The following is a 13,853-nucleotide window of genomic DNA, read 5'->3' as shown; positions in this document are numbered from 1 at the left end:
AAAACATGCAATAACCCCTTGAAACAAGGGAGAGCTCAATGCCAGGGTCCTGTAAGCAGGAGCCGGAAAAAAGAACTGAAGTCAGTGGGACCTGCTATGCATTCTGGGATACTGGGAGAAGGTTCTAGAAGGTTTCCTTAAAGGCACAGTATCCTGTTTAAGCCACATAATGGCAGCCTATGGGGCTTGTCTGTCCAGGCCTTCCTCTCTATCATTTCTGAGGGGTTTTTGCAGTAAAAGCAAGGGAAATCTGGACAGGCTTTGCTGTTTGTGGATTTTTGGTGGAATTTCTAGTTGAAGTACTGGACAGTGTAGCCTGTGGATATAGGCTGCATTATTTGTCTTTAAATTTTCTCTTAAGTGTCTTTGCAGTTCTGCAATTTTTTGACAACTTAAGAGATTATTTTTGATTGCCGGGGTCCACGCACATGGGCGGGACTATTCACTAGATTATGACTATACACAGAGATCCCCTACTACAGAACCATGGTTTCAAACTCTACTTACATCGAACAATACACAGCACACCACACAAAAAGCCAGCTTGTACTATTTCTAACAAAGCAACCATTCAGTGAAGCTTCAGTTTGCACCCAATTTAAATGGAAAGCCACACTAATGGCAGCAATACATTTCACAAGTACCAATACAATATAGAACACCAATAACTGCAAAGGGAAAAAATACCTTCACAATGTGCAGACTTACCTGTGTCAGAAGCTTCTCTTTTTCTTCCAACTCTTCTTCATTGAGAGGCTCTGCTTCATCTATTTTAACTTGTTCTTCTTTCTGTGCTTGAGATGAATTTGGTAGTTCAGGATTACGAGGTACCTGAGCATTTTAAAACAAGTATCACCAACAGTTGGTTATTTTGCACCTTTTTCTCATTTTAGTGTTCATTTCAGAGATCTCTCACCAAGAACGTTTAATTGATCATGGTCTTGTTACAATACTTCTAGCTCTTTCTTTTAGTAGAGCGCTGAGGCACCAGTCAATGTAGACGGTTAGTGGTATTTTCAATGTGAAGGCTAGAACACTTTTTTTAAATACCAATCTAAAAGGACTACTAGACAGTCAATCCTAGCAGTGCTACCAGGACTGAACTATAATATTCTCACCTTTGGCAATCTAGCCTACAGAACTAAATAGCAGTAAGGGTGGGAACAAATCAGCTGAACTGAAAGGATAGCACGTTCAACGACTTCAGCCTGTCTGCCAAACATGACTGCTATGTGAGGAGGCACACCACCCACCCACCCATAGTTGAGATTGCTAAAGCTAGGACCATGTTCTACCTTGACAAGGAAAATGCTACTTACCTGTATGCATCTGTTCTTGGCATGTAGAGCTGCAGAGTTGTACACTTCGCATTAGATCGCCGCCTGGTGTTGGGCTCGGATGATTGAATGTTGTTGTCGTCTAGGAAGAAGTCTTTGTACTCATGAGATAGGGGACTCCTCCCTTGGACGATAGTGCGCATGGGCATCGGCTCCAGTATTAGATTGTTTTTCGCCATGATGGGAAATGGAGTTAGTGGAAGTAAAGAAAAAAGATGTCCATGCGTATGCATCTATAAGAAAAACTGGAACAGATACAGGTCCCAGGGAGGCGGGAGGGCGTGTACAACTCTGCATCTATAAATGCCAAGAACAGATGCATACTGGTAAGAAGCATTTTCCGTTCGAGGCATATGAGCTGCAGATTGTACACTTAGCATCGATTGTGCAGCAGTGTCTCCCCTAGCGGTGGTCACCTGTATCTGTTGCAGTGGTTAGAAAGAGTTTTAAGGACAGCTTGGCCTACTGCAGCTTGCTGCTTGGATTGCACATCAACACAGTAGTGTTTAGTGAAGGTGTGTGTTGTAGACCATGTTGCTGCTTTGCATATGTCTTCTAGGGGGATGTTTCCTAAGAAAGCCGTAGAGGCTCCTAGTTTGCGTGTTGAGTGCGCTCTAGGGGGAACTGTTAATGTTAGTTTTGCTTTTTGATAGCATATTTGTATACATTTTACAATCCACCTGCAATCCCACCTTTAGAGATGGGGTTGCCTTTATGAGGTGGAGAGAAAGACACAAACAGTTGTTTTGTTTTCCTAAAAGACGTAGTCCTATCTATATAGTAGAGAAGGGCTCTTTTAACATCTAATGTGTGTAGAGCCCTTCCTGCCACAGAGTCTGGGTTTTGAAAAAACACAGGTAACTACAGATTGGTTTAAATGAAAAGCACTTATGACTTTAGGAAGGAATTTTGGATTAGTTCTTAAAACCACTTTGTTACGATGTAGTTGTAAAAATGGTTCTTGTATTGTAAATGTTTGTATTTCACTTACTTTTTTAAGAGAGGTAATGGAAATAAGGAAAGCTGTTTTCCATGTGAGGAATTGCAGTTCACATTTATGTAAATGCTCAAAAGGGGGTCCCATGAGTCTTGTAAGAACGTTTAGGTTCCATACTGGAGAAGGTGGCAACCTGGGAGGGATAATTCTTTTTAATCCATCCATAAATGCTTTAATTGCAGGCACTCTGAAAAGGGACAGATGCCTATTTTGTAAATATGCTGCAATTGCTGCAAGGTGCAGACGTATGGATGAATATGCCAAGTTACACCTTTGTAAATGTAAAATGTAACAAATGATATTCTGGGTGGAAGCATCCAGGGGATGAATTTGGTTATTGTTGCAATAAATGGCAAATCTTTTCCATTTAGCAGCATAACAAGCTCTGGGAGTAGGTCTCCTGGCCTCTTTAATAATGTTCATACAGTCTGCTGGTAGGTTAAGATACCCAAACTCTAAGACTTCAGGAGCCAAATCGCCAAATTCAGTTGATTTGGGTCTGGATGTTGGATGTCTCCATGGTTCTGCGTTAGCAGAGATGGAGTCAGTCGTAGCTTTTGGTGTGGGACTAGAGATAGTTCTAGCAGTCTGGCGAATTACGGTGGACGTGCCCATGTGGGAGCTACTAGGATCAGTTTGAGAGACTGTTGTCCGAGCTTGCGTACTACTAATGGTATCAGTGGTAGTGGCGGAAAAGCGTACGCAAATCTGCCTGACCAGTTCATCCATATCTCATTGCCCTTGGACAGCGGGTGCGGAAACCTGGCGGCAAAGGTTGGGCATTTTGCGTTTTCATGAGTGGCGAACCGATCTATGTCTGGATGACCCCACTTGTGAAAGAATGGTTGAAGAACCTGCGGATGTAGTTCCCATTCGTGAATTTGTTGTGTCTGCCGACTCCACAGATCTGCTATCTGATTGTGAACTTCTGGAAGGTGCTCTGCCAACAGATATATGTTTTGTGGAATGGCCCATCTCCAAATGTACTGTGCGAGCTGGGACAGTTGTAGAGCGTGTCCCCCCTTACCCCCCCCCCCCCCCCTCCCCTGTTTTTGTATATAATACATGGCTGTCATGTTGTCTGTCCGGATCAAGACAGCTTTGTTCTGTACTAGTACTTGGAAAGTTTTGAGTGCTAAGAATATTGCTAGCAGCTCTAGATGGTTGATATGGAACAATTTTTGTTGACTGTTCCATTGTCCTTGAGTTGTATGATGTAGGAGATGGGTTCCCCATCCTGTGAGGGATGCGTCTGTTGTGAGCACTAACTGTGGAACAGGTTTGAGGAACGGCCGCCCTTTTGTCAAGTTTTTGGTGTTCCACCACTGCAGAGAGCGATGTGTGCGGCTGTCTACCAACACCAGGTCTGTTAGTTGACCTTGAGCCTGGTTCCACGGTTGTGCTAGACATTCCTGTAATGGACGCATCTGTAGTCTTGCATATGGTACTATGAAGATGCAAAATGCCATCATGCCTATTAGTCTCATGAACACTCTGGCTTGCAGAGATTGTTGCTGTTGAAAGGCTGTGACTAAGGCTTGAATGCTCTTTATCCTTGCTGGCCTGGGATATGCTAGAGCCGTAGACGTGTTTATGGTAGCCCCTAGATACTGATGTATGTGAGAGGGCTGCAGGTGCGACTTGGTGTAGTGGATTGTGAACCCTAAGTCGTGTAATGTTTGAATTGTGTGATGTGTGTGTTGAACACATTGATTGGATGACTTGGCTTTTATGAGCCAATCGTCTAGATAAGGGAAGACATGTATTTGTAGTCTCCTGAAATGTGCTGCTACTACTGCTAGGCACTTTGGGAATACTCGTGGTGCCGTTGTCACTCCGAATGGAAGGACTTTGAACTGATAATGCTGTCCTTCTAGTATAAACCTTAGATACTTTCTGTGAGCAGGATGTATAGGAATGTGAAAGTAGGCACCTTCAGGTCTAGTGTTGTGAGGAAATCGCCTTATTGCAGCAGTGGGAGCTCTTGTTGTAAAGTGATCATATGAAAATGATCTGATTGTATGTAATGATTGAGGGGCCTGAGGTCGAGAATTGGTCTTAGTGTCCCGTCCTTCTTGGGAATTAGAAAATACATCGAGTAAACCCCTGTTCCTTGTTCTTGTAAAGGAACTATTTGTATTGCGTCCTTTTGTAGAAGTGACAGAACTTCTTGTTTGAGCAGAGTAAGGTGTTCTGTACACATTGGACGTTGCCTGGGCGGTATGTGTGGAGGGGTTGCTGTAAATTCTAGGCAGTAGCCATACTGGATAATCTGTCTTACCCACTTGTCTGTTGTGATTGAGTTCCAGACAGGCAGGAATTGCGTTAATCTGCCCCCCACAGGAGTGGAATGCTGTTGGGGTAGCAGAGGGAAGTCACTGTTTTGTGGTGGAAGAGGTTTAATTACTGTTGTTACCTCGACCTCTTTCTTTGTTGTTATTCCCTCTATATCCTCCACTAAAATATCCCTTGTTAGAGGATGTTTGTGTGTTGGATTTGAAGGACGTTGTATTGTCTGCACCAGTTTGTTTGGAGCCCCCTCTATAGAAAGAGTGATGAAAGGAACCTCTAGTTTGTGTGGACTGTAAAGCTCCCATACATTTGGCAGTGTCTGTATCTTTCTTCATTTTTCCAAGTGCTGTGTCTTCTTCTGGTCCAAATAATTGGTTTTGATTAAATGGTTGATTTAAAATGGTAGTTTGTACTTCCTGTGTAAATCCTGAAATGCGTAGCCATGCAAGTCTTCGAAGTACGACACTAGTATTTACAGCTCTAGAAGCAGCATCTGCTACATCTAGTGCGCACTTGATTGAGGCATTAGAAATAAGCTTGCCTTCTTGTATAAGATCATTTGCTTGTGTTTTATATTGGTCAGGTAGATGTTGTAGCAGTTTCTCTAACTGATCATAATGAGCCCTATCATATCGGGAAAGGAGGGCTTGTGTATTAGCTATACGCCATATGTTGGTGGCTTGTGCAGCTATTCTTTTGCCTGAGGCATCTATAACCTTGGGTTCTTTATCCGGTGGGGGTGCCTCGCCTGAAGTTTGTGAGTTTGCTCTCTTCCTAGCATTTGACACAACTAGTGAATCTAATGGTAGTTGACATTTAATGTAGGTTGGATCTGCAGGTGCAGGCCTATATTTTTTCTCAATTCTAGGGTTCAAAATCCTAGTACGTACAGGGTCTTTAAAAATTTCTGGAGCATGTTTAATGACCCCTTTGATCATAGGAAGAATTTGAACAGATCTTTGCGATTGTTCAAATGTGTCTAATAAAAATCTTCCTCTGCCTCATCAGAATGCATAGTGACCCCGTGGTAAATGGCAGCTCTGTTCAATCGGTGCCCAAAGCCAATGTTATCCTCTGGGGGAGAAGGTTTTGATGGGTATGACTGTGGGTCAGGAATATCTGGTGTATCCTGTATGTTTGGGTACTCCCAGTCTGTAACATCTATAGGGAATGGGAAAGGCTCATCTGTGTCTATCCCTCTTCCTAAACTATACTCATCATTTTGAGGCGAGTGTGAGGATAAAGGAGAAGAATGTGAAGGAGACATCTGTGGTGAATTGTTAAGAGGAGCAGGAGATGAAGGAGAAGGAAGTATAGGTGAAGAAGGGTGCATAGGGGATGTGGCAGAGTCCTTCTTGGCAGAAACCACAGGTGTGGGTGTTTTTTCTGCCTTCCTTTTCTTGTGTGGTGTAGTGGACACATGACCTGTTTTTGGGTCAATGTAGATCTTTTGCAGAGGATCTGGCTGGAAAAGTTCTTCCCCTTGTGGAACCTTTGTCGGCACCGCTTTTTTCGGTACCGGACGAGATTGCTGCTTGTCTTTAGCCTTAGGAGTGGTTACAGTGTCCTTTGGCGTAGTTTTCGGCACCGAAGGTGTTGTTTTCGGTGTCGTAGGCTGTTTCGAGGGCTTTGACGCGTCTGAATCAAGCCTTGTCGGTTTCGGCACCGAAGACTGTCTTTGGAGTGGAAGCTGGTCTCCTCTGCTTCGAGGCGTCGGACGCTGGCTTCGTATCCTTGTCTTTAGAAGTCGACAGTTTCGGAACCGAGACTTCTTTTGGTTTCGGCGCCGAGGACGCTGGTGGGATCGGCACGTGCGGCTTGCTTGGTACCGAGCTACCGGAAGGCTTAGTTATTTTATTCGGAGCTGGGCTAGATAGCGGGGCTGTCGAAGGGGTTTTTCGGTCGCGACTGGGCTCCGGAGGCGGAGTGTTGACCTTTGCCTTCGATCTGGGTGCTGTATGTGGTGCAGGGGCAGTAGTACTCATGCGCTGACCTGGTGGTATGGAGTCATCGGAGTCGTCTGCCACTGATACGATTTGGAGATCACCGGAATCTTCTTCGGGTACGAGCGGAACCTACTCCTCAAAAATATCCACCGGTTCCAGAGCTAATCTCTGCATCTCGTGTCGACGGGCCCTCCGATCTCTGATGGTTTTCTTGGATCGAAAGGACGTGCAGGCTGTACAGCTGGATTCTTCGTGTTCTGGCGATAAGCAGAGATTGCAGAGCTTGTGATGGTCACTGCGTGGAAACTTTGCTCCACACTTGGGGCATCTCTTGAACGGCATCCTTTCCATGAGGTGTAGGCCCCACGGCGTGGATAGGCCCAACGGCCCGCGTCGATGACCGGAATCGAGCTGATGTAGTCGAGACGATGTTAGTCGGTATCGAAATTAGTTTGGAGAGTTTTAGGAAGTTTTTTGCGCTTCGAAGTGCTGGGAAAGTGCATTTCTAGCCGGAGCGGAAAACTTTCATCCGAACCCAGTGGCGGAAAAAAACAATCTAAGGATGTAGCCGATGCCCATGTGCACTATCGTCCAAGGGAGAAGTCACCTATCTCGTGACTACAAAGACTTCTTCCAAGACGACGACAACATGCAATCATCCGAGCCCAACACCAGGTGGCGATCTAATGCTAAGTGTACAATCTGCAGCTCATATGCCTCGAACATTAAAATTCCAAAGTTCTGATCAATTTGCATGTTAACATTTTGAACTACCACCTCCTACTGACAGAAAAAGAGCAGGAGAACAATCTACAAACCACAACCTTCTGGCATTCAACATTCACAGCGCATAATAAATGAGTGGCTGTATATCAGGATGAACACAACGTGCCAGACTACCTCGGTTCCTCTCAGAACCCAGAGTGCCTCAGAGCTCCACCCAGACTCCCACCGCTCCACCATCTACATGACTCTTCCCCCCACCCCCACCTGCGGTCATCGTCAGGAGCCACAGACTCCTAGTCTACTACGTTGACACCCAGCTGATCCTCACCAACGAACCCTCACCCACCAAAATCAACTTCCACAGCAGGATGAAGGCCGCTGCCACCTGGATGAAAGATAGTTGCCACAAACTGAACTCTGACATGACCGAAGTAGTCACCCAGGGACCCAGTCACTCAGCTTGGGATGCCTGCTGGTGGACCGCCGCAAAGGGACCCCACCCCCCCATCCCCCACCCCAACAGACCATGCACGCAACCTCTGCATTATACTGGACTCCTCATTCAAAATGAACCACCAGATCAATGCAGTATTCTCATCATGCTTCCACACGCTCTGCCTTCTTCGAAAGACATTCAGATGGAGTCCCACAGAATCCAGAAAGACGCTCACCCGCGCACTCATCACCAGCAGACTAGACTACGGCAACGCACTATGCTGGCGTCACCTAGAAACTCCTCAGGAAACTGCAGCACGTTCAAAATGCAGCAGCCAGATTGGGGCTCAATATGTCCCGCCGCAGCCACATCAAACACCTCTGTGAACTCCATTGGCTCCAGTCAACAAATGAATCACCTTCAAGCTCCTCACACATGCCTACAAAGCTCTCCATGACGCAGGACCAGCATATCTGACCCACTGCTTCTTGTTCCACGTCCCACCCAGACACCTTCGCTCTGCACAACTGGCCCTGGTGTACAAGTTACTTACCTTCGGTAACGATGTATCTGGTAGAGACTATTCTAGCAGCAGATTTCTTAATGTAGAATTATCCCCAGGCACGTGAGACTGGACCCGGAAAACTTTCTTGCCCAGCATCTCTGCACGCCGGGGTGGGGTGGGGTGGGGGTAGGGGGTGCGGTACCATGCAACTCCGCCCGACAGCCTCCGCTGGCGTGATGTCAGCGAGGTCACATATGCCCCACCCCGGCGTGCTGACGTCACTTTGCTTCAGAGAACTTTTCAGCACCACAACGCGGAGCCATCACAACAAAACTGAGGAGAGCATGGGAACAGTTTGCGAAAAAAATAGACCGAATAGAGAGAAACAAAAAAGGTGAGAAACACCACCAGAAGGCGACAATAGCAGGCCAGAAGCAGGAAAGTAGCAGAGCACCACTCTGAGGAACAACTTTTGCAAGCCAAGGCGAAAGCATCAGGTGGCAGTAAAGCACCAGAAGGCCAGAGCAGTGAAGCCATAGCAAGAAAAGCGCAAAGCACCACTCAGTGAACCACCTGGCAAGCCAAGGCGAAAGCCATCCTCGAGCCCCGCTCTCTTGGGGAATATGCTTACCTCCTACGTTCCTTCTCGTCCACTCTGCTCTGCCGAGCAACATCTGGCGATTGTGCCTAGAGTCAGACTTGCCCGGGCGGGTGGACGTTCTTTCAGCTATCTCACGCCCAAGCTATGGAACTCCCTGCCCTCACATATTCGTGCCATTGACTGCCTACTTGCTTTTAGGAAAGCTATTAAGACCTTTCTCTTCCCTCCATTATAGTCGGTTATAGGTTCTCTTTTCTCATTATTTATCAGTATGGTATATGTGGTCTATGCCCTCTTCTTGGCCAGCGCCGGGACTACCCTTCGCTGGGGCAGCTGTGTTCTCTATAAAAACTGTTAACATAACATAACAAGAATGTGAAAGCGCCGTGACAGAAAGAGAGAGAAAGAGTCTGCAACTACAACCACAAGGGGAAGGGCCACAAGCCCGGAACAGAGGAGCAACAGTACTCCATCCCCAGACTTCACTGCCAAGGATGGCCATACCTCCTGAAAGGAGGAGGAGGCCAAGGACAAGTAATCCATTCACAGACTACAGTGCCATCTGAAAAGAACAGGAGGACAAGGACGGGTAAAAGACACCCCAACGAAGAAGATCAGGTGGGGGATCAGAAACTAACAGAGGGAAGAGCAAAAGTAGGCCCTCATGCTGGAGAGAAACCAGCTGGAGGGATGCCTGACCGGAAGAAAATGAAGAGGGCACCCACAGAAGACAAGGCACCCAGAGGGAGGCGACTGCCGAAACCCAAGCAGAGGGTCCCCGCAGAACGGGGAAGAAGGGTGGGTCGTGAAAGAATCTGCGGCTAGAATGGTCTCTACCAGATACATAGTTACCGAAGATAAGTAACTTGTACATCCGATAGAGACTACTAGCTGCAGATTCCTTAATGTAGAATAGATACCCTAGCCATACCAAAAAGGGAGGAGGGCCTGCAAGAGAGCCTCCCCACCAGGAGAGAGACAGGGCCCCAGCAGGGGACATACCGCATGGACAAGAAGGGAAAGGCCAGGATAACCTAAGCCCCACCAAGGAAGAACTGCCCAACACCCCGCAGGAACAGACAGCGCACAAAGAGCCTTAAGGAAGACAAGGACCACCTCAACCCCTAGGGAGGAGAGGTAGAACCGGAGGCAGGGAACACTAAGAAAAGCCGAACACACCCCAGCCTCAAGCAGCGAACAAGACAGGGACAGCGGCACCACTTAAAGTGCAGACGGAAGAATAAAGGCACAACGGTGTAAAACAAGCCTGCACTGGCATGCACAGCCAGCAGCAAATACCACGGAACGGTGCACCCAGGACAAAGCAGACGCCAGCCAAAGGTAGAGGCCAGGAAAGGCCAAGAAGGGCCAGGACACACCCTAGCGGAGGGGTCGGCACACACAGACCCATGAAAGAAGTGGAACCAGGCAGAGCTACAACGCTAGGCCGCAGACAGCAGGCCAGACCAGGCTTTCGACAATGATCCAGGGGAAGGACAGACCGGGGCGCAACGCAAGCCACTCCAAAACCATCAGCAAGAGGATCGCACCTGCGAAATACAGTGACGCCACGGAGAGCAGAGGCCCGAAGGACTACCACACCTCCCCAGCACATGATAGAGCTATATAATACCTACCATTACCCCACATAGGGCATGTTACATCCCAAGAACCCTCTTAGGAAAAAGTTTGTGCAGCAGAGGACAAACAGAAAGACCTGTGGAGGAACCGCAGACGGCTTGCCAATCAGCCAACAAGAATACACAGAAGGCCTAATCTCAGGGCCAACACAGCTTACTAACAGCCAAAACCTCAAATCAAAGAATGGCCGGACCAGCAGCCAACAGCACCAAAGCCCTAACAAAAGTACCTGAAGGCACAACAACCACACAGAATACACAACAGGGGCTACTCGCTGCAAGCCCCCAGAAAACAACGGGAGAACACCTCCCAAAATCCAGACGACTTACAGGTCACTGAAAGGGGAGAAGGAAGAGGAGGGGGATGAAGCCCCGCACGAAACTTTAGAATGCCAGAGTCCGCAGGGGCGTGGAACAAAAGAGTGCCATCAAAGGGAAGGTCCAACAGCTGTTTCCCAACGTTCTCCGGGAACACACTATTCCCATTGCGAAGGCATGTCGAAGAAGGGCCACTGAAGAAGCCATGGTACGACCAAGCACCTCCGAAATGTCCAGAGCGGAGCGAAGAATAAATGCCGCCAGCTCCTGGCCATCCAACACATGGTGCCGCAGATCAACACAGGCACCCTCCTGAGAAGTGGCTAACATAAGGGACTCTGCCGAATCCCACAAGCAAGAATGGCCCTAGCCAATACACAAAGAGTGTTAAGGGCCCACAAAGCTGAGCTGGTGGAGGCAAAGATATTGCGTACCCAGGAATCCAACCAGCGGCTGCAAGCTAAGGTGGCCATCCCCCAGTCCAATCGGAGGAAGGAAAGGCCAAGTCCGGAAAGGGGACCGAGGAATGGGGAGTCTGAGGTGCCTCCGGCGAAGACTGCGGCCGAGGCAACGGCAAAGAGCCGTCCTTAGACGACACCGGGTAAAAAACCACAACGGAGCGACCAGTCTCCGGAGAAGATGAAACCAACAAACGCCGAACTTCTGGAGAAGAGGGGTTTCCGAAGATGAATCAACGACCAGACGCCGGCCCTGACAGTAGAGTCCGCGACCGGTCAATGTCGACAGACAACGAAGACAACGCCGGAAAGACCTCCGCCACAACACACGGAGCACGAGACCGAGGCTGGGAAGGAGCCGAGGCGGCTATGGAACGGCACCGAACAGGCGTGGACTCGATCTCGGATAAGGCAGCCGCCTGCATGGAGGGAAAAGGGGGGCTTGGGGACACGCCCGACCCCTAGCCTGCCCCTGCGGCGCCGCCAGGGCCAGCAGCCGCTAGCGCCTGAGCGGGCCACCTTGGCCTCGGACAAGGCCGCCGAATGCCCAGAGGACCGAGGGGGACTTGAGGACGAGGACACGCCCGAGCCCCGGCAACCTCCTGCGACACCACAGGGACCCCCGCGGGGGTTTGCGGCAAGGCAGAGTCGCCGTGGTCCGAAGGAGGGAACCCCAAAGGGCCGCACCCCGACAGCACCACATCCTCTGAACCTTGAGTCGAACCTGTAGACGCCGGTGCCGCCGCAGAAGTCCCCGCACGCGGCAAGGGATCCGCAGACATCTCAAGAGGAGAAGAAGCCAACGAGGCCTGCAAGGCCACAGCATAGGCCTCAATCTTGGCTCTAGTCACCCCCACACCGGGAAACGGCGGATAGGGTGGCGACGCGCGGGGCCACACCACCCACAGAGCACCAATGCCCCCAAAAGGCCAGGGACCAGCCCTCGGGGACAAACTGCAACACTTACCAACAGGTGAGCGACGCTCTTGGAGAAGGATGATGTCGGAGACAGAGGCAATGGTTCTTCAAGCTGTCCGCGGGGGACGGACGTGGCAGCGAGGTGGAGAAGTGTGGCTCAATGGTTAGAGCAGCAGACCCCGATGCAGAAGTCTGGCCCGGGACCAGGGTTCAATTCCCGCCTCGGCGGGTCTCTGGCTCAATTTCCTCTGACCTGATAATTCTCGCCTCGTGCCTATTCTAAACATGAGTCCCACTCTGCAACTCTGGGCAATAGCTTGCTTAATCTCCACAACGGCCCCAACAACGCTAGGATGCCTGGCTTCACCTTGGGGTGCCCAGGAGTGGGCACCTCACAGGGAAAGGCCAGGAAGGGTTCCTCAGCGGTATTCGTAAAAGCGCCGAGATGCCTCCGGGTAGTCATGCACTATACAATTGCGTAATTATCATCAATTACCTGGATATGCGTGCCGAAAGGAGTTTCATCTGGCACTCCCACCGGGACTTTGGTTTCATTTGCTGACACGCCTCTCAGTCTGGAGTCCTGGTGCTCCCCAAAACACCACATTCAGATGGGGTGAGGATCAGTCGCCGACATCTGGCGCGTGCAAGAGGAGCAGGTCTTAAAGCCCGAAGGCATTCGCACACAATTCCCAAGAAAAACGATCAAAAGCGGAAAAAGAGGCCTGAAACAGGCCAGGAACACGATCCGGGTCCGCGTTGCATGCGGAAAAGAAGAAAACTGAAGTCAGAGTGCCGGGGTGGGGCTTATGTGACCGCGCTGACATCACGCCTGCGGAGGACGTGGAGGCGGAGTCGCGCTGTACTGGCTGCTGGGCAAGAAAGTTTTCCAGGTCCAGTCTCACGCCTGGGGATAATTCTACATTAAGTAATCTGCGGGTAGTAGTCTATGAAATCACTGTCCCACAAGTCCAGAGCGGAGGAAGATCCTTCTCCTACCTCGCCACAAACACATGGAACACCCTGCCTCTCAACCTCAGGCAATCCCCCTCACTAACCAAATTCAGGAAGGATCTTAAGACCTGGCTCTTCGACTGAACCCCTGCGCCCAGACAGATCAGCAGCAACCCCCCCCCCCCCCCCCCACCCCCACCCTCAGCACCTGGAGACCCTTACAGGCGAGTAGCCACGCTATATAAACCCCGGATTGATTGAGGCAGTCCAAGCTGGCCATCATTATTGCTTAAGCCCACACTGTCAATGCTACCTGAAAGCATTGGACTGTTGGTTACTACAGTCTGTACATGTTCAAGTTAGCTTTAAAACATTAATCATGGCAGTAGCAGAAATAACATTAAAAAACTACCCCCACCTTGAAACATTCCCCAAATTACACTGAATGTGCACGGTAGTCGTACAGAGGATTTTTTCCGTACAGTGAAATATGAAAGTCTTTACTTCCCTTCAGATCTAATTCTGTTTTTAATCCACAACTTAATTTTTTTTATTTCTGTTTTACAGCCAACACTTTTCATTCCCTCAAGGGGAACTTCATCAGGGCATATAGGGTCGTCAAGTGATATCCAAAGGTGAACTGTTCACACAGGAATTTTCCTAAATGAAACTTTAGAGCTTTAAGATTTTCTCCAATATATTGCGCTGGAACCCCTTGTAGTTAT

General features: G+C 49.1%; 1 protein-coding gene across 1 annotated transcript in view; it reads right to left on the bottom strand.

Moving 5' to 3' along the window:
- Nucleotides 1-13,853, bottom strand: part of SMARCA5 (SNF2 related chromatin remodeling ATPase 5) — a 472,009-nt gene that overhangs the window by 143,052 nt on the left and 315,104 nt on the right. Inside the window, 1 exon segment of the mRNA XM_078676875.1 lies at nucleotides 709-831. Within this exon segment, the coding sequence (XP_078533001.1) occupies nucleotides 709-831 (123 nt within the window).

The sequence above is a fragment of the Lissotriton helveticus genome, chromosome 2_1 (genome assembly GCF_964261635.1).
Source record: "Lissotriton helveticus chromosome 2_1, aLisHel1.1, whole genome shotgun sequence".
NCBI classification, from domain to species: Eukaryota; Metazoa; Chordata; class Amphibia; order Caudata; family Salamandridae; genus Lissotriton; species Lissotriton helveticus.
Note: the sequence above shows the minus strand (reverse complement) of the source record. Positions and strands in the feature narration are given on the sequence as shown.